This window comes from Trachypithecus francoisi, unplaced genomic scaffold, assembly GCF_009764315.1.
Source record: "Trachypithecus francoisi isolate TF-2019V2 unplaced genomic scaffold, Tfra_2.0 Lachesis_group1, whole genome shotgun sequence".
NCBI lineage: Eukaryota > Metazoa > Chordata > Mammalia > Primates > Cercopithecidae > Trachypithecus > Trachypithecus francoisi.
The window spans coordinates 85,243,898-85,266,070 of record NW_022681454.1 but is presented as its reverse complement, the minus strand read 5'-3'; the positions used below and the strand labels follow the sequence as shown (position 1 = coordinate 85,266,070).

The 22,173-nt window shown below is 35.9% G+C and overlaps 1 protein-coding gene across 1 annotated transcript in view; it reads right to left on the bottom strand.

Annotated features, from left to right (window-relative positions):
* Window positions 1-22,173, bottom strand: part of GABRG1 (gamma-aminobutyric acid type A receptor subunit gamma1) — a 96,350-nt gene that overhangs the window by 7,902 nt on the left and 66,275 nt on the right. The window contains exons 6-8 of the mRNA XM_033214774.1: window positions 13,529-13,666; window positions 13,262-13,414; window positions 8,658-8,872 (exon numbers count right to left, since the gene is read on the bottom strand). Coding sequence (XP_033070665.1) covers window positions 8,658-8,872; window positions 13,262-13,414; window positions 13,529-13,666 — 506 coding nt within the window. The remainder of the gene's footprint in view (window positions 1-8,657; window positions 8,873-13,261; window positions 13,415-13,528; window positions 13,667-22,173) is intronic.

Genomic DNA, 22,173 nt, shown 5'->3' with positions numbered 1-22,173 from the left:
TCACAATAATGAATTCAGAAGTAGAGATTTAAATATATTATTTAAAGTTTTAAAATTAATCAAGTGCCCAACTAATTTTTTGCATTTCTGTAGAGATAGGTTTCACCATGTTGGCCAGGATGGACTCAATCTCCTGATCTCATGGTCTGCCCACCTTGGCCTCCCAAAGTGCTGGGATTACAGGAGTGAGCCACCGTGCCATGTCAGTAACTATTAATAGTAAGTTAAAATACTGAGAAGATAATCATCACAAGAATGTGAAAACAGAAATGGTTACAATGTAGTTGCTTCTGAGATTTGGTACAAAATGTTCTAGGTAGAGTATTTTCTTTATTTGTACATTGATGAATTGTTCTATTTGTTTATTAGATTCAATCATGCTCCACTATTACTGTTAAACTTATTTTTTTTTTAATGGGAATTTTACTCAATGATTAATCTGGTCCTTTTCGGCTGTAATAATCTATGATGTTTTAAATAGAAATATAAATATTAATGAGTGTTCTTTGGAAGCCAAGATAGAAAAAAGAGCTGTTGTTGGTGGTATCTATACACTTCAGGGAAGCATCATGTGGCCATTGTGACAACTGGTACTAAATGATTATTCTATCTATTGAAAACATCCCACTATGCACTGACTCTTTACAATTGTCTGAGTAACCTTCTTGCTGTATTTCACATTTCACCAATATGACATAATCCTTCCTGGGAGCTTTGCCAAATATTATTATAAGAAAGAGTCTTTATAAGTTGTGAAACTGTGGATTGATGCAGCTTTTCACTATTTTAGTACTCTGAGAGGTAGATAAATGTTTATTCAATAGGCATGCACTGACTGAAATGAAAATCTTCTCTGCTGAGAGAATACTATAAACACCCCTATACAAATGAACTAGAAAATCTAGAAGAAATGGATAATTTCCTGGACACTTACACTCTCCCAAGACTAAACCAGGAAGAAGTGAATCCCTGAATAGACCAATAGCAGGCTCTGAAATTGAGGCAATAATTAATAGCCTACCAACCAAAAAAAGTCCAGGACCAGATGGATTCTCAGCTGAATTCTACCAGTGTTATAAGGAGGAGCTGGTACCATTCCTTCTGAAACTATTCCAATCAATAGAAAAAGAAGGAATCATCCCTAACTCATTTTATGAGGCCAACATCATCTTGATACCAAAGCCTGGCAGAGACACAACAAAAAAAGATAATTTTAGACCAAAATCCCCGATGAACATTGATGCAAAAATCCTCAATAAAATACTGGCAAACCGGATCCAGCAGCACATCAAAAAGCTTATCCACCATAATCAAGTGTGCTTCATCCCTGGGATTCAAGGCTAGTTCAACACACGCAAATCAATAAACGTAATCCAGCATATAAACAGAACCAAAGACAAAAACCACATGATTATCTCAATAGATGCAGAAAAGGCCTTTGGCAAAATTCAACAGCCCTTCATGCTAAAAACGCTCAATAAATTCGGTATTGATGGCACATATCTCAAAATAATAAGAGCTATTTATGACAAACCCACAGCCAATATCATACTGAATGGGCAAAAACTGGAAAAACTCCCTTTGAAAACGGGCACAAGCCAGGGCTGCCCTCTCTCACCACTCCTATTCAACATAGTGTTGGAAGTTCTGGCTAGGGCAATCAGGCAAGAGAAAGAAATAAAGGGTATTCACTTAGAAAAAGAAGAAGTCAAATTGTCCCTGTTTGCAGATGACATGATTGTATATTTAGAAAACCCCATTGTCTCAGCCCAAAATCTCCTTAAGCTGATAAAAAAAAAACTTCAGCAAAGTATCAGGATATAAAATTAACGTGCAAAAATCACAAGCATTCTTATACACCAGTAACAGACAAAGAGAGAGCCAAATCAGGAATGAACTTCCATTCACAACTGCTTCAAAGAAAATAAAATACCTAGGAATCCAACTTACAAGGGATATAAAAGACCTCTTCAAGGAGAACTACAAACCACTGCTCAGTGAAATCAAAGAGGACACAAACAAATGGAAGAACATACCATGCTCATGGATAGGAAGAATGAATATGGTGAAAATGGCCATACTGCCCAAGGTAATTTATAGATTCAATGCCATCCCCATCAAGCTACCAATGAGTTTCTTCACAGAATTGGAATAAACTGCTTTAATGTTCATATGCAACCAAAAAAGAGCCTGCATTGCCAAGACAATCCTAAGTCAAAACAACAAAGCTGGAGGCATCACGACACCTGACTTCAAACTATACTACAAGGCTACAGTAACCAAAACAGCATGGTACTGGTACCAAAACAGACATATAGACCAATGGAACAGAACAGAGTCCTCAGAAATAATACCACACATCTACAGCCATCTGATCTTTGACAAACCTGAGAGAAACAAGAAATGGGGAAAGGATTCCCTATTTAATAAATGGTGCTGGGAAAATTGGCTAGCCATAAGTAGAAAGTTGAAACTAGATCCTTTTCTTATTCCTTATATGAAAATTAATTCAAGATGGATTAGAGACTTAAATGTTAGACCTAATACCATAAAAACCCTAGAAGAAAACCTAGGTAATACCTTTCAGGACATAAGCATGGGCAAAGACTTCATGTCTAAAACACCAAAAGCAACGGCAACAAAAGCCAAAATTGACAAATGGGATCTAATTAAACTAAAGAGCTTCTGCACAGTAAAAGGAACTACCATCAAAGTGAACAGGCAACCTACAGAATGGGAGAAAATTTTTGCAATCTACTCATCTGACAAAGGGCTAATATCCAGAACCTACAAAGAACTCAAACAAATTTACAAGAAAAAAAAAACAAACAACCCCATCAAAAAGTGGGCAAAGGATATGAACAGACATTTTTCAAAAGATGACATTCATACAGCCAACAGACACATGAAGAAATGCTCATCATCACTGGCCATCAGAGAAATGCAAATCAAAACCACAATGAGATAACATCTCACACCAGTTAGAATGGCAATCATTGAAAAGTCAGGAAACAACAGGTGCTGGAGAGGATGTGGAGAAATAGGAACACTTTTACACTGTTGGTGAGATTGTAAACTAGTTCAACCATTGTGGAAAACAGTATGGCGATTCCTCAACGATCTAGAACTAGATGTACCGTACGACCCAGCCATCCCATTACTGGGTATATACCCAAAGGATTACAAATCATGCTGCTATAAAGACACATGCACACATATGTTTATTGTGGCACTATTCACAATAGCAAAGATTTGGAATCAACCCAAATGTCCATCAGTGACAGACTGGATTAAGAAAATGTGGCACATATACACCATGGAATACTATGCAGCCATAAAAAAGGATGAGTTTGAGTCCTTTGCAGGGACATGGATACAGCTGGAAACCATCATTCTCAGCAAACTATCGCAAGAACAGAAAACCAAACACTGCATGTTCTCACTCATAGGTGGGAACTGAACAATGAAATCCCTTGGACTCGGGAAGGGGAACATCACACACCCGGGGCCTATCACGGGGAGTGGGGAGGGGGGAGGGATTGCATTGGGAGTTACACCTGATGTAAATGACGAGTTGATGGTTGCTGACGAGTTGATGGGTGCAGCACACCAACATGGCACAAGTATATATATGCAACAAACCTGCACGTTATCCACATGTACCCTAGAACTTAAAGTATAATTAAAGAAAAAAAAAAAGAAAATCTTCTCTGCTGAAAAGGTGCTGTGGGTGAGGACTGTGGTGTGGGGCAGGGCCAGGGGGGACCCAAACACTTGCTATGCATTTTTTTCATCCTAATATCTTGACTTCAGCTTTTAGTATTATATTACTTCTGGAACAATTGCAATAGTCTTCAAATTTATCTCCCTGCCTCTTTTGCCATCCAAGTATATACTGTATACTACTTCTAAGTATCCTCTGAAAACATACAAAGAAATATACCATCCTGCTTAAAAATGTGTATAATTTGCCAGTGCTAACAAGACAAAACCTAAATTCTTAGCATGGCTTTAAAGATTTTGTAGAACCTGGCCGTAAACCACTCTTATCCTCAACATAGGTTATTTTCTTTCCTAAGATTCCTATTTTCAAGACAAAAATTATCCAATAGCACTTTCTGTGATGACAATGTTCTACATCTACACTCTTCAATATGATAGCCATAAGTCACATGTGGCTACCGAGCACTTGAAATGTGACTAGTGTTACTAAGATACTGAATATTGTATTTTGTTTAATTTTAATTAATTTAACTCAACCTATCTATATGTGGTTACTGGCTATTATATTGGACAACATAGCTTGGGACGTATACTAGTGTACTTTTTTGTTCTCACATGTAAGGCTCAGCCCAGCTGACATAGTTCCCTCTATCCTAAATGTTCTTCCTAATTTGTCATCTTAAAAACTGCAACTATTCTTCAAAAGATTACTTCAGTGAAGCCATACTTTCTCTGGAATTTTCCTTGCCAAACTTCCACTAGCTTACATGCTTTATAAATGAATTATTTACACATGAAAGGAATCCTCTCCTCTCCACAAGATTCTTTTCAACACTGTGTGCCTGTTCAATGTTTCACAGGCCATATTACATGAAGTCTGAAGACTGCCTGGGATGCTAGGCATAGGCCACATAGATCTGGCTTTGTGATACTTGTCTGTTTCCACAAGAACAGTTGCTTTCAAAATACATGTTATGTTTTTATAAAAAATAAAAAAATATTGTTATTTAAAAATAAAAAAACATCATATATGCATATATATATATATATTTGTTGTAAAAATACCCTGCTTCTGTAAAAGTATGAGACATTATTCATGTAATTGCTAATTCCCTCACAGAGTCTTTGTTTAATTTTGATTTTTATCTTGGACTATTTTTATGGTATCTTATTATATTTGTATTTGCAATGTATTTTTTCACAACTGGATGTAATCATCCCTGAAAGCAAATAACACATTCCCTTTTTTGTCTCCATAGTGTCTTAGCTGGAGAAATACGTTTCTATAATTTCACAACATAATAAAATCAGGAAACTAAAAATAAGTAAGTTCAATCCTCAAATCGCTGTAGCAGAACCGTGAAGTAGGTGCAACATGGTTTTCTGAGATTTCTGATAGCCTATGGACTGAATACTGAAGCTTCAACATAAACTACTCTTCAATCGGCAGTGGCTGGTTTATTACTAGTGCCTTTCTGTGGCCTTTATCTGTTGCATAAAATGTCTTGATTCCATAGTTCAACATATTTAAGTTAACTTTTTAGATTTTCTTGAAAATAAATGTTGACACAAATACACCTGAATTACATACTTACCAATTAGTAGTAAAAATATATATTGGATGGGCATATGAAACAATCCAAAATGTCATTGACATGTACAATAAAATAGAAGGAAAAAAAATATAACAGAATAGAGAAGAAGGAAGGAAGGAAGGAAGGAAGGAAGAAGGAAGGAAGGAAGGAAGGAAGACAAGAAGGTAGGAAAGAAGGGAAGAAAAGGGAAGGAATAAAGGAAAGGCAAGGAAGGAAAAATAGAAAGCGAGCATAACAGACAAATGAAAGAAAGAATGAGAGAGAGAGCAAGAGAGAGCAAGCAAGCTGTCCAATCTTTCATGTGGAGAGTAAGTTTAAAAGGGTGTTTATCAATTATATTTTAGGGTGTTCATTGAAGCTAAAAATCTGTTTTGTTCAAGTATTATCTCTTCCAAAGAAAAATATCTGAACATTCTGAGATTCTCCGTTAAGCAGTCAACAAGATGTCAGGAAAAGGATTTTAATTTTGCTTCATAACAGACATGTTGACCTTTCAGCAACTCTCTGGCCAAAGTATTGTATCCTAGCCTGACTATAGCCCTAAACAATTTTTTTTTTTAAAAAAGAGAAAATGCTGGATTTTTAACTACTCTGAATTTTATTTTTTTGTGCCATAAACTGTAGCTTTTATTTTTTTATTTATTTTTTATTATATTTTAAGTTTTATTATATTTTAAGTCTGCACATGTGCACAACGTGCAGGTTTGTTACATATGTATACTTGTGCCATGTTGGTGTGCTGCACCCATCAACTCGTCAGCACTCATCAACTCGTCATTTACATCAGGTATAACTCCCAATGCCATCCCTCCCCCCATTCCCCTTCCCATAATAGGGTCCAGTGTGTGATGTTCTTTGTAGGGACATGGATGCAGTTGGAAACCATCATTCTCAGCAAACTATCGCAAGAACAGAAAACCAAACACCGCATGTTCTCACTCATAGGTGGGAACTGAACAATGAGATCACTTGGACTCTGGAAGGGGAACATCATACTCTGAATTTCAATAAAGAAAATGAGGACATTAAAGAAAAGACAAAGAGGAAGAGAGAGAGAAATTGGGGAAGGAGGGGTGAAGTCACAAACATTTAACACAGGCTTAATGGTAAGATGCTACAACATCTTGCAACCAAAGAAAAATGTGGATTCCAGAAGCTCTTAAATAGAGAATTTGAGACAACAGCAAACAGAATTGCCTATTCCTTCTAAAAGTACATTCTGATTTACCTGATTAGCAAGACCATATGGCTGTACACTGAACTATGCAAGGAGTCAGATTTGATTATTGATCCTGGTTTTTCACTCAAAATATCATTTAGGACTTAAAGAGCTCATAAAGCACATAATTGAACAAAGAAAAGAGACTATCAAACTTCATTATGAATGGCAGTAAATTAAATATTTTTGGTACTCAAGTAGTCAATTATGTCAATTTAACTGTTGCTATTTGCGATTTAGTACTTCAATATTATCATTTGATTTTTGTTCTTTAGCTTTCCATAATTAGTAGTTTGCAACCTGGGCTTGATGCTAACTTTGAAAGACTTAACATATGGATTAAAAAAATAACTATTCTAGAGCAATGACTAGATTATGGAAGTCCTTAATGAATAGTTGATGAATGACTGAATAGCATCATAAGTTTAAAGTCTACACTAGAATAATCCAGCTCTCTTGAGTACATGTGCCATTGGAACTGTGGCTGAGTGTACGTGATCTGTAGTCAAACTGATTAGCTACTGTCCTAGAGTAGCCATGTTTTGGTTGTGTCCTTCAGTAATATAATAGTAGTACCGAAATTATTTATTCTTAGAATGAAATTAGAGAATGGATGTGAGACTGTACATTGTACATTGCCTGGACTTTATTTTAGTTATTTTTATTCTAAACATTTCCATTCAAAATTTCCAGAAATAAAACTTTCAAGGCAATAATCCAACATAGACATAGATGAGTAAATGATAAAATGGAAAATCCAGAGAAGATGCATAGCTTTCATGAAAGGAAAATAGTAGAAAACATTCATTTTTCTTTATCTAAAAATTTAACAATAGATATTACAGTTGATTTCTGATTTGTCCATTCGGGAGACAAAATATATCCTATGAACAAAAATGATGTTAATTTGATGGAATCATGGGCTAATTCTACAATGCAAGTTATCAAATTTGTACTGCTAGCAATGTACTCTGCTTTCTTGGAATATTGTGGGTTTCTGAAAGAAAAATACACCAGGTTTATCTCTTGGAATATAACATGAAAAGTAAAACATAACTTAAAAGTATAGCAGAGTTTTATAAAGAAACCAATGAAAAAAGATTAGGGAAAAATGCATTGACTCCTAGAACTTAAAAAGCTGGATAATAGGGAAAACGCATTATATATATTAAGGGAGGCTTACAAGCTTGCCACTAATGTCTGGCTGATTGATCCATTTCTCCTGTATTTGAATATTTTTAAGCAAATTTTTGAAAGCATTTACTGAAATTAAATATTTTCTTGTTAATTTTAGAAAAATAAATGTCTACTTTTCTAAGCCCTATGAGAACAGGATATATAAAGGAAGGGTCATAAGCTTGAGCTCTGGCACTAAAAATGACCTAGGTCTGTGTCTTGGATCTTTCGCTTACTAAGGCTGTTCTTGTGCAAATCATTGAACCTCTACTTAGAGAGTTGTTCTAAGCATACATGAAATCATGCATGTAAAATGCTCTGCAGAGTGTCTGGAACATTCAACATGTGTTAGATATTACTTTCATGTTGCTATAATTAATAACATAAAGCATAATCATAGTCAATAATCCCATACATTAGTATATTAGAATCAGTAGAATCCATTTTAACATATTAAACTTGATATGATATAAGTTAAGATAATCATTTGATTGAGATGGGAGACTAAAATAGTACAAATATACAAAAACAAAAAAAGAACGTTGTGATAATGACTTTTAAACACAGCTGGATACTACCATTAAAGAGGAATCTTCATCACTAAAAGTAGGGTAATTTTGTTAGAAATGCAAATCCTAACACAAAAATCGAATCAAAGGTAAATCACAAATAATGTTTGCGGTACAAAGAATCTACCACTGTGGGAAAATTTAGGCCATAATGACTCACTCTTTACACAGGGGATCCAATGGGAGATATTTAAAAAATGGAAATGTATTTTCTTGGTGAGCAATGTTAGGTACTCCAGTTTCATCTTAATTTTATTTGTCTTTGGTTATGGGTCTCAAGTTTCCCTATTTCTGTAAACAAACACATAAATATTCAAAAGAGCATCTCTAAGTAAGTCAAGGTTTGTAAAATACAAATTTTTCTTTTTAACATACCGAGGCTTTATTTTTTAGCTTTCTGTCTTTAGTAGCAGTCTTTCCTTTTTTGTTGCTGGTAAAATAATGTAAGGTTCCATATTCCATCAAGGCTGCAAAAACAAAAATGAAACAAACAGAAACAAAGAGATCCATCGCAGTCACATACGAAACCTTAGGTAAAGACTTCCTGGCAATTGTACTCAGAGTTGTCATAGTCAGAACTGTAGTGATACCTATGGAGAGAGGAAACAAAATAGGAAATGAAAAATAATAGATCATATTTATTATTCCATCTAATTTGGCAATTTTGTGAGTGAAATTAAACAATGGAAAAAATATGATTACTAGTAATTTACAGAAATAATTATTGGTAGCCATAGCTACATTGTGTCCAATGTGCTCTTTGTGTTTCTGTGAGTTCTAATCATTTAAATTACTGCGGAGTACAAGTTGACTCCTAATATCCTTTCTTCCCTTCCTTCATTGTAATAGAATATCAAATATTTAGCTGGCATGTGGTTGCCCAAAACAACTTTATTTGCCATCTCTCTGCAGCTGAGTGTGGCCACAGGCTGAGATCTAGCCAAAGGGAACCAAGTCAAGAATGTAAGCAACACACAATATCCTAAAGACAGCATTAAAGAGACAAGGAATGTCCTTCTTTCCTTCTCATTGCCTTCTGCTGGAATACAATCGCCAGACCAACCACACTATCTTAAAACATTAGATAATATTGGGAATTAAAATGACTCACAATACAGGGGAAAGCTAGAAGGAGCCTGAATTTCTCATACCGTAATGCATTGTATCACCTTGAAATACCTAACCTTAGACTTCACATAAGCAACAGATATTCTTCTATCTAATTGAAGTGACAGTGACTTGGCATTTCCCACCATACATATACAGTCAAAATTAATCCAAACTAACATAGCTTTTTGTTATATAATAACTTGAGTTAAACCTACTTTTTAATCTCAATGTTTAAGTGAGGAATACTGGCACAGTTATATCAAGGGAATACTGCTTTGAAAGTACAGAGTAAATCCTTTTATTTTTGAGAAGTCAGCATGTATAATTGGGATTTCCCCAAGGACCCCAATTCTGCATGTGTATCCTTGAAGGGATCTGTTTCTCATCGGTCTTCGTGTGGTTCTCATCACTATTAATCTTAGGTCTCCTAAATTACAGATGTACATGCTATATTTCTTTTAGCCTAAACTTACATAATCCTCATTCTTTTTCACAGCAAATATGGCCCCATGAGCAGAATTGTTTACTCTCTTAAAAGTACTAAATATAATGCTAAATGCTTCTTAATTTGACCAATATTTATAGAGTGGCAATGTCTATGATGAAAAGTAAATCAAAAACAGCTGCAGCAACAGTCTCTTTGTGAAGGCAATAACCACCTCTTCCCCTCATGTCTCCACTGAAACATACCCTAACAATCTACTCACAAAACTGTCGTTTCACTTTTATAATTTCTTAGGACTGGAGAAAATATTAAAGTCGATACAGTTGTGATGAATTTGGAATTACGAGACAAATTTAGGTTTAATCTCTGACTCTTCTACCTATTAGCTCTCTGATCTTAACAGTTTTTCAACTCCTTTGTGCCTCTCATTAAAACACACACACACACACACACACACACACACACATACACACAGTAATATCTTGCTTTGTACTTGGAGTAAATATACACAAAAGGTACTTAATTTAATTATTTGTTTATTTTTTAAATTTCCAAATATACAAAGCCATTATCAGTTATGCTATTTTTATTAATTTTTAATTTACTTCCTTTTTAGCTAGAAAATATACTCTGAAAATCTTAGTGTTTTGAATTTTAGTAATATCTTGTTTAATGATCTATATGCACTTGAAAATACTGTGTGCTCTGAAGTTAGGTGTAGTATGCTATAAATATCAATCAGGTAATGTATTTATGATAATTTCAAAGTTTCTATATCCTAATTAACTTTTTCTTGTAATTCTAACAATGAATGAGAAAACACTAATGATTGCAGATTTGCTTATTTTTCCCACTATTCCTTACAGCTTTTACTTCAATTATTTTGAAACTAAATATATATTTTAAAGGCTTTGTTATGGAAAAGGCTTAAAAAATAACATATACAAGTCTTCCTTTCCCTCAGCTCCCACACAAGCTTATTAAATCACATTGTTACCGTCGTCAGCCCAAATAGGTTTCCAAAGTGTTTCTTGCCTCCACAATTATGTCTCCTATCTAAAAAGTCTTAAATCCAAAGTGTGGTTTCATGTTTTTATCCACGACTGCAATAAATTTTACTTTATTAAGTTTTTGTTTCATTCTTTTTTAATAAGGCAAACAAAACTAAGCAGAACTTTGCTTTCAGACATTTATTTAATTTAATAGTTATTATCACTGCCATTACCTTGAGAAGAACATGGTGGATTTTCTATGAAAATATTTCTAAGTCCATTAGAATAAAAAACATTTAGGATATTAACAGGATATTGAGAAAACATTTTGGATATCATTGTTATTTTCTCCATGGCTTCCCCTACTCAAGATACTACAATATTCTCCCATCACATTTGAAATAAAATTTAAAGTCCTTAAAACGGCCGACAAAAATTTACATGATCTAACTATTGACCACTTCTCCAAATTCATTTTCTGTGAGTATTCATTCAGCTCCAACCATATTTGTCATATTTCTGAACCCCAAAGCATGGCATAGCAGGAAGATCTGGCTTCAAAACCATACGGTTCCCACTGCCTGGAATATCTTTCTGCCCAATATCCACCAGGCGAGCACCACACTTCATTGGGTCACTGCTCAAATGCCACATCATCAGAGGTATCTTTCAAGACTCCACAATATAAAATAGTAAATATCACATCACACACACCCTGTCATTTTCTAAACATTGATTTTGCTATCTCTTCACAGCCTTCATGACTCACTAAAATTTTATTGTATGCCTTTTATATTTGAGCATTACCTGTTTTCTCTACTAAAATGTAAACATCACAAACATGAACTTTTTGAAGTGTTATTCACTGTTAACACTTCAGCACCAAAAACGCTGCTTGTTTTACAGAAAGCATTTGATATATTTTATTAAAATGCAAGGTTGAGTTCATTGAGTTCAGGAAATTGTCCTTCAATGATATGTGTGTGTATTTATATTTAAAGCAATTGTAATTCTCTATCTTAGGGTCCACAATTACAAAAGATATTTGTCAAATTACATCTGGCTGTGGTTATCTTTACAATTGATGTGCTAATACTGAATAAAAATAAATTTATGCAAAAATGACTTCACAGTTGGCTCTTTTCTTCATAACACTCTAGCATATAGTTTTATACAAACCCAGTGCTATAAATAATCCATTCAAATTCTCTTTGAGAAACTTCCAAACTGTTATGCATAGTGATTATACTAATTTACATTCCCAGAAAAATATGGAAATAGAAACAAAAATACTCTGTTTAAGTTATACTTATAGTAGCATACAAAGAACCTAAAATAATTTATACAACTTAGAATATAAAATAATTATAAACAATTAAAGGAAAGAAAATTAAGGTATGCATGTCCACTAGCTATGTCAATACCCCTGTTTAGATGCCCAAGAGAACTTCATTTTCAAGTATAGACCCATGTGCCTCAAGCATTGTTGTTACCACTTTTATGTGACCTGCATTTTACTGTACTTATTAGATGGAATCATTTATGAGTTATCAGAGAAACCACATAAAAACTTCTTTGTGGTTAAAAACAGAAATCGTCTCACCTTTCTTTACATATTTTTAAGACACAATTATGAGCAGTGTGATTCATGTGTCTTTCACTGATTTGGCGGGTGAGTCAATTGATTAATAAGTTTTCTTCATGTATCAATACCTGATTGCAGGTTATCATTTTCTTTTAAATAACTGTATCATAATTAGTCACTTATTTTGTTATATGATTTGATTATTGCAATAGATTTCTACAGAAAAAGAGTGAAAGTCTATTTTGTCCAGCATTAATCACAATTACCCTGTTAATCAATGTTATTGTACAGGCAACTCTCAAGCATTCACAGAATAAGTACACACTTTATACATGACAGAAGCCATAGAAGCCAGGGAGCTTCTTGTTCCTTTCAGCTACTTGCCCTTCGGAACAACTGACTTCATTAGCAATGTTATAAAACAGGTTATTTTAAAGCCATTCACACACCCTAGCAAATAAAACAATAGTTATTAGTGACTCAGTTATAACATAAAATAAAATCTTGATGAAAAGTGATAGAAAAACTCAACCAAAGTAAGATTTAGGAATTATGTATGATTTTAATGTATTAATTATTGTTATGTATCTATGCTTCCTTTGGTCTTCATTAGCAGAAAAAAGAAGGAATTTTCTGAAATTTCAAGTTCTTTACAATTCCATTTTCTACTTTTCTTTTTTTACATATTTCTTTCAACATTAAAGGTATTGTCCTTTAGTTTCTGTCAATTTTTTTCCTGACTGTATTCTAGAAGAATATATTTAATAAATGTGACTATAAACTCTTATCACATCAAAATAATTTTTTAAAGTTCTATGATATTATAGCATAATATTATGTGTCATACCCAGTGATGTTCTTGCAGGCACTGCATCTTTATTGATCCAAAAAGACACCCAAGAAAGAACAACTGTCAGAATGCATGGAATGTAGGTCTGAATAGTGAAATATCCCATTCTTCTGCTCAGGTCAAAAAAGATTGTCATAATAACATAATCCCCTGGAAGAAAAAAAAATGTTTTATTTTGACCATATAATATAAATCCCAATCCATATATTTAAAATAAAAAATGTCATTTAATAGTATCATTCACTATTTGAGTATTCTCTTTACCAGAGATTGTGTGAGAGATTTCAGTTGAGTTTCTCAACCCTACAAATGCAAATTGATATAATCTCCAGTATTTAGGATCAGCCACTTCTACGGAGGGCTTTTTCCATTTATACTCAATTTCATTTTTAGGGTATCCATCTATAAAAAAAATACATAGATTAGCAAGATCCAAATTTGATACCATTACAATACCAACATTATCCAAAGGTAAATTCTTGGAACATTTTCCTTCTTTTTTTATTATAAGATATGCCAAACATGGAACATTTTAACACAATAAATATTAATGAGCAGAGTTTAATGACTAATCATACATGGATCAAATAATGATAACCCATGTAATCTACTTAAATTAAGAAATATAAACTTGCTAACATATAGAAAACCCCATAAGTCCACCCCAAAATAGTACTCCCTCTACAATCTAATGGTAATAACTATCCTGATTTCTGTGATGATTGTTTCTTTTTAATGTAGATTTTTCATATACATCTCTGAAAAGTATAGGATAGTTTGGGTTACTTTGAATTTTATTTGATCATTGCCATACTTAAGGCATTCTTTTGAATATTATTTTTTCTTCTTTTTCCTCATACTACCTTGTCTAAGAATGTCTTTTTTAATATATTGTGATAATCATCAATGTTGTATGTAGCTAAATTTCTTCCATTGTAAAAACATACCAAAATTTATCCATTATATTGTTTTAGACATTTGTGATATTTTCTGTTGTCTATAACCAACATTGCTACTAGTAATATTATTATACATGTCTCCCCAAATGTGTATATGCAAGGGTTACTCTAGGATATATATCTAGGTATGGAGTAGTTAGGTCATGGGTTACACATAATATCAACTTTATGAGGTAGTGCCCATCTTTTGTCCATGTAGAGTATACTAACATATTCTCTCTCTCTTTTTTTGGGGGGGGGGGGGACGGTGTCTCACTCTATTGTCCAGGCAGGAGTGCAGTGTGTGATCTTGGTTCACTGCCAATGTTTGCCACCCAGGTTCAAACAATTCTCATGCCTCAGTCTCCTGAGTAGCTGAGACTACAGGTGCTCACCAACACACATGACTACCTTTTATTTTCTTTCTTTTTTTTTTTTTTGTATTTTTAGTAGAGACAGAGCTTTACCATGTTGGCCAAGCTATTCTCAAACCACTGACCTCAGGTGATCCGCTCCCTTCGGTCTCTCAAAGTGCTGAGATTAAAGGCGTGAGCCAACATGGCTGGCCACCAACATATTCTCTTATCAGGCAGAGTGTGAAAGTTCACACGAATGCATATTCTCATTAATTTTGATGTATGCAGTCTTCTTCAATTTTACTCGTCCATGAAGTGTATTTTATTTCACATTCTCCTGATTAATAATAAAACCTAGCATTTTAAAAGTGTGCTTATCGGGAGGCTGAGGCAGGAGAATGCGTGAACCCGAGAGGCAGAGCTTGCAGTGAGTGAAGCTCACTCCACTGCACTCCAGTCTGGGTGACAGAGCGAGACTACGTCTCAAAAAAAAAAAAAAAAGTATGCTTATTAGACTCTTGGATGGCTTCTTTGAGGAATTGCTTGTTCAATTGCCCATTATTTATTTTTTACTTTCTCTAGATACCAGTCCTTTGTTAGTTATTTGTGTTGAAAATGTTTTTGTCGGAGGGGCGGAGCAAGATGTCCAAATAGGAACAGCTCCAGTCTCCAGCTCCCAGTGCGAGGGACACAGAAGATAGGTGATTTCTGCATTTTTCAACTGAGGTACTGGGTTCATCTCACTAGGGAGTGCTGGTGCTGATCAGCTACTTCAGCCTGACCAGCGAGAGCTGAAGCAGGGGGAGGCATCACCTCACCTGGGAAGTGCAAGGGGGAAGGGAATCCCTTTTCCTAACCAGGGGAACTGAGACACACAACACCTGGAAAATCGGGTAACTCCCACCCCAACACTGTGCTGTACCAAGGGTCTTAGCAAACAGGCACACCAGGAGAATATATCCCACACCTCGGCGGGAGAGTCCCACACCTGCCCACGGAGCCTCCCTCATTGCTAGCACAGCAGTCTGCAATCTAACTGCAAGGCAGCAGCCAGGCTGGGGGAGGGGCGCCCACCATTGCTGAGGCTTAAGTAGGTAAACAAAGCTGCTGGGAAGCTCAAACTGGGTGGATCTCACAGCAGCTCAAGGAAACCTGCCTGTCTCTGTAGACTCCACCTCTGGGGACAGGACACAGATAAAAAACAACAACAAAAAAGCAGCAGAACCTCTGCAGACATAAACGACTATGTCTGACAGCTTTGAAGAGAGCAGTGGATCTCCCTACACGGAGGTTGAGATATGAGAAGGGACAGACTGCCTGCTCAAGCAGGTCCCTGACCCCTGAGTAGCCTAACTGGGAGACAACCCCACCAGGGGCAGTCAGACACCCCACACCTCACAGGGTGGAGTACACCCCTGAGAGGAAGCTTCCAAAGTAAGAATCAGACAGGTACACTCGCTGTTCAGCAATATTCTATCTTCCGCAACCTCTGCTGCTGATACCCAGGCAAACAGGGTCTGGAGTGGACCTCAAGCAATCTCCAACAGACCTACAGCTGAGGGTCCTGACTGTCAGAAGGAAAACTATCAAACAGGAAGGACACCTATACCAAAACCCCATCAGTACGTCACCATCATCAAAGACCAGAGGCAGATAAAACCACAAAGATGGGGAAGAAGCAGGGCAGAAAAGCTGGAAATTCAAAAAATAAGAGCGCATCTCCCCTTCCAAAGGAACGCAGCTCATCGACAGCAACGGATCAAACCTGGACAGAAAATGACTTTGACGAGAAGAGAGAAGAAGGCTTCAGTCCATCAAACTTCTCAGAGCTAAAGGAGGAATTACGTACCCAGCACAAAGAAACTAAAAATCTTGAAAAAAGAGCGGAAGAATTGATAACTAGACTAATCAGTGCAGAGAAGGCCATAAACGAACTGACAGAGATGAAAACCATGACACGAGAAATACGTGACAAATGCACAAGCTTCAGTAACTGACTTGATCAACTGGAAGAAAGAGTATCAGCGATTGAGGATCAAATGAATGAAATGAAGTGAGAAGAGAAATCTAAAGAAAAAAGAAGAAAAAGAAATGAAAAAAGCCTGCAAGAAGTATGAGATTCTGTAAAAAGACCAAATCTACGTCTGATTGGGGTGCCTGAAAGTAGGGGGAAAATTGAACCAAGTTGGAAAACACTCTTCAGGATATCATCCAGGAGAAGTTCCCCAACATAGTAGGGCAAGCCAACATTCAAATTCAGGAAATACAAAGAACACCACAAAGATACTCCTCGAGAAGAGCAACTCCAAGACACATAATTGCCAGATTCACCAAAGTTGAAATGAAGGAAAACATCTTAAGGGCAGCCAGAGACAAAGGTCGGGTTACACACAAAGGGAAGCCCATCAGACTAACAGCAGATCTCTCGGCAGAAACTCTCCAAGCCAGAAGAGAGTGGGGGCCAATATTCAACATTCTTAAAGAAAAGAATTTTCAACCCAGAATTTCATATCCAGCCAAACTAAGTTTCCTCAGTGAAGGAGAAATAAAATCCTTTACAGATAAGCAAATGCTTAGAGATTTTGTCACCACCAGGTCTGCCTTACAAGAGACCCTGAAGGTAGCATTAAACATGGAAAGGAACAACCGGTACCAGTCATTGCAAAAACATGCCAAAATGTAAACATCATCGAGGTTAGGAAGAAACCGCATCAACTAACGAGCAAAATAACCAGTTAATATCATAATGGTAGGATCAAGTTCACACATAACAATATTAACCCTAAATGTAAATGGACTAAATGGTCCAATTAAAAGACACAGAATGGCTAACTGGATAAAGAGTCAGGACCTATCAGTTTGCTATATTCAGGAGACCCATCTCACATGCAGAGACATACATAGGCTCAAAATAAAAGGATGGAGGAAGATCTGCCAAGCAAATGGAGAACAAAAAAAAGCAGGGGTTGCAATCATAGTCTTTGATAAAACAGACTTTAAACCATCAAAGATCAAAAGAGACAAAGAAGGACATTACATAATGGTAAAGGGATCAATTCATCAGGAAGAGCTAACTATCCTAAATATATATGCACCCAATACAGGAGCACCCAGATTCATAAAGCAAGTCCTTAGAGACTTACAAAGAGACTTAGACTCCCTTACAATAATAATGGGAGGCTTCAATATCCCACTGTCAACATTAGACAGATCAACGAGACAGAAAGTTAACAAGGATATCCAGGAATTGAACTCATCTCTGCAGCATGCAGACCTAATAGACATCTACAGACCTCTCCAACACAAATCAACAGAATATACATTCTTCTCAGCACCACATCACACTTATTCCAAAATTGACCACATAATTGGAAGTAAAGCACTCCTCAGCAAATGTACAAGAACAGAAATTATAACAAACTGTCTCTCAGACCACAGTGCAATCAAACTAGAACTCAGGACTAAGAAACTCAATCAAAACCACTCAACTACATGGAAACTGAATAACCTGCTCCCGAATGACTACTGGATACATAAAGAAATGAAGGCAGAAATAAAGATGTTCTTTGAAAACAATGAGAACAAAGATACAACATACCAGAATCTCTGGGACACATTTAAAGCAGTGTGTAGAGGGAAATTTATAGCACTAAATGCCCACAAGAGAAAGCTGGAAAGATCTAAAATTGACACTCTAACATCACAATTAAAATAACTAGAGAAGCAAGAGCAAACATATTCAAAAGCTAGCAGAAGGAAAGAAATAACTAAGATCAGAGCAGAACTGAAGGAGATAGAGATACAAAAAAGCCTTCAAAAAATCACTGAATCCAGGAGTTGGTTTTTTGAAAAGATCAACAAAATTGATAGACAACTAGCAAGACTAATAAAGAAGAAAAGAGAGAAGAATCAAATAGATGCAATAAAAAATGATAAAATGGATATCACCACCGACCCCACAGAAATACAAACTACCATCAGAGAATACTATAAACACCTCTACGCAAATCAACTAGAAAATCTAGAAGAAATGGATAATTTTCTGGACACTTATACTCTCCCAAGACTAAACCAGGAAGAAACTGAGTCCCTAAATAGACCAATAGCAGGCTCTGAAATTGAGGCAATAATTAATAGCCTACCAAACAAAAAAAATCCAGGACCAGATGGATTCACAGCTGAATTCTACCAGAGGTACAAGGAGGAGCTGGTACCATTCCTTCTGAAACTATTCCAATCAATAGAAAAAGAGGGAATCCTCTCTAACTCATTTTATGAGGCCAACATCAGCCTGATACCAAAGCTTGGCAGAGACCCAACAAAAAAAGAGAATTTTAGACCAATATCCCTTATGAACATCAATGCAAAAATCCTCAGTAAAATACTGGCAAACCAGATTCAGTAGCTCATCAAAAAGCTTATCCAGCATGATCAAGTGGGCTTCATCCCTGGGGTGCAAGGCTGGTTCAGCATATGCAAATCAATAAACGTAATCCAGCATATAAACAGAACCAAAGACAAAAACCACATGATTATCTCAATAGGTGCAGAAAAGGCGTTTGGCAAAATTCCACAGCCCTTCATGCTAAAAACGCTCAATAAATTCGGTATTGATGGCACATATCTCAAAATAATAAGAGCTATTTATGACAAACCCGCAGCCAATATCATACTGAATCAGCAAAAACTGGAAGCATTCCCTTTGAAAACTGGCACAAGCCAGGGATGCCCTCTCTCACCACTCCTATTCAACATAGTGTTGGAAGTTCTGGCTAGGGCAATCAGGCAAGAGAAAGAAATCAAGGGTATCCAGTTAGGAAAAGAAGAAGTCCAATTGTCCCTGTTTGCAGATGACATGATTGTATATTTAGAAAACCCCATCATCTCAGCCCAAAATCTTCTTAAGCTGATAAGAAACTTCAGCAAAGTCTCAGGATACAAAATTAATGTGCAAAAATCACAAGCATTCTTATACAACAGTAACAGAAAAACAGAAAGCCAAATCATGAATGAACTTCCATTCACAATTGCTTCAAAGAGAATAAAATACCTAGGAATCCAACTTACAAGGGATGCAAAGGACCTCTTCAAGGAGAACTACAAATCACTGCTCAGTGAAATAAAAGAGGACACAAACAAATGGAAGAACATACCATGCTCATGGATAGGAAGAATCAGTATCGTGAAAATGGCCTTACTGCCCAAGGTAATTTATAGATCCAATGCCATCCCCATCAAGGTACCAATCAGTTTCTTCACAGAATTGGAAAAAACTGCTTTAAAGTTCATATGGAACCAAAAAAGAGCCCACATTGCCAAGACAATCCTAAGTCAAAAGGACAAAGCTGGAGGCGTCATGATACCTGACTTCAAACTATACTACAAGGCTACAGTAACCAAAACAGCATGGTACTGGTACCAAAACAGAGATGTAGACCAATGGAACAGAGCAGAGTCCTCAGAAATAATACCACACATCTACAGCCATCTAATCTTTGACAAACCTGAGAGAAACAAGAAATGGGGAAAGGATTCCCTATTTAATAAATGGTGCTGGGAAAATTGGCTAGCCATAAGTAGAAAGCTGAAACTGGATCCTTTTCGTACTCTTTATATGAAAATTAATTCAAGATGGATTAGAGACTTAAATGTTAGACCTAATACCATAAAAACTCTATAATAAAACCTAGGTAATACCATTCAGGAAATAGGCATGTGCAAGGACTTCATGTCTAAAACACCAAACGCAACGGCAACAAAAGCCAAAATTGACAAATGGGATCTAATTAAACTAAAGACTTTCTGCACAGCAAAAGAAACTACCATCAGAATAAACAAGCAACCTACAGAATGGGAGAAAATTTTTGCAATCTACTCATCTGACAAAGGGCTAATATCCAGAACCTACAAAGAACTCAAACAAATTTACAAGAAAAAAACAAACAACCCCATCAAAAAGTGGGCAAAGGATATGAACAGACGTTTTTTCAAAAGATGACATTCATACAGCCAACAGACACATGTAAAAATGCTCATCATCACTCGCCATCAGAGAAATGCAAATCGAAACCACAATGAGATACCATCTCACACCAGTTAGAACGGCAATCATTAAAAAGTCGGGAAACAACAGATGCTGGAGAGGATGTGGAGAAATAGGAACACTTTTACACTGTTGGTGGGATTGTAAACTAGTTCAACCATTATAGAAAACAGTATGGCGATTCCTCAAGGATCTAGAACTAGAAGTACCATACGACCCAGCCATCCCATTACTGGGTATATACCCAAAGGATTACAAATCATGCTGCTATAAAGACACATGCACACGTATGTTTACTGTGGCACTATTCACAATAGCAAAGACTTGGAATCAACCCAAATGTCCATCAGTGACAGACTGGATTAAGAAAATGTGGCACATATATACCATGGAATACTATGCAGCCATAAAAAAGGATAAGTTTGAGTGCTTTGTAGGGACATGGATACAGCTAGAAACCATCATTCTCAGCAAGCTATTGCAAGAACAGAAAACCAAACACCACATGTTGTCCCTCATAGGTGGGAACTGAACAATGAGATCACTTGGACTCGGGAAGGGGAACATCACGCACCGGGGCCTATCATGGGGAGTGGGGAGCGGGGAGGGGTTGCATTGGGAGTTATAGCTGATGTAAATGACGAGTTGCTGGGTGCTGACGAGTGGATGGGTGCAGCACACCAACATGGCACAAGTATACGTATGTAACAAACCTGCACGTTATGCACATGTACCCTAGATCTTAAAGTATAATAATAATTTAAAAAAAACACACAAGTGCAAACAAAGTATACAATTCCACCTAAAATATCCATGAAAAATTTTAAAAATTGACCATATTTTAAGGTACTAAAAATTTTAATTCCTGCATTAATCAGAATTGGCTAGATTGTATTGCAATTACAAATAAACCCTGAAATCTCAAAAAAAAAAAAAAAAAGAAAAGAAAGAAAAAGAAAATGTTTTTGTCTACTTTGCAGTTGTCTAGAATGGAAGTATATCCTTTCATCTTTCTAAAAAATATTTTTGTTTCTGCCTTGTGTCAGGAATATATTTGAGGACTTTTTGAAGCAACTGAGTGAAAGAAATTTGGGCTAAAAATCTATTTGAGGATAGACATGTAATCAGATTCTCTCAAGAAGAATCATTTCACCCTGTATGCTGATTTCAGAGGCAACGTCCCTTTTAGCTATTGGTGGTTTTGTGTGTGCTTGTGTGTGTGTGTGTGTGTGTGTGTGTGTGTGTGTGTAGCAGGTAATTCTTCATGTGCTCTCAACTGGTCAGGTTTTTGTATCCCAAATTTATGTGGAAATTACGTTTTGCCATCTTACAATACCATCAAAGCAGAACTTGAAGGAAATTACCACGATTTGTCAATGTCCTCATGTTAAAATCGGCTGCAAATTTACCTTTCTGGTATATAGTTTTCATGTAGATGTTTGTAGCTAAAAAGTTCTTTATATGTGTGGTCACATACATGTTTTAGAATATTTTAATGGTATAAAAATTTTGCTTTCAACAGAAAGATTGGTAGCACATTACAGAAAGATAATTCACTAACTTGAAATTTCA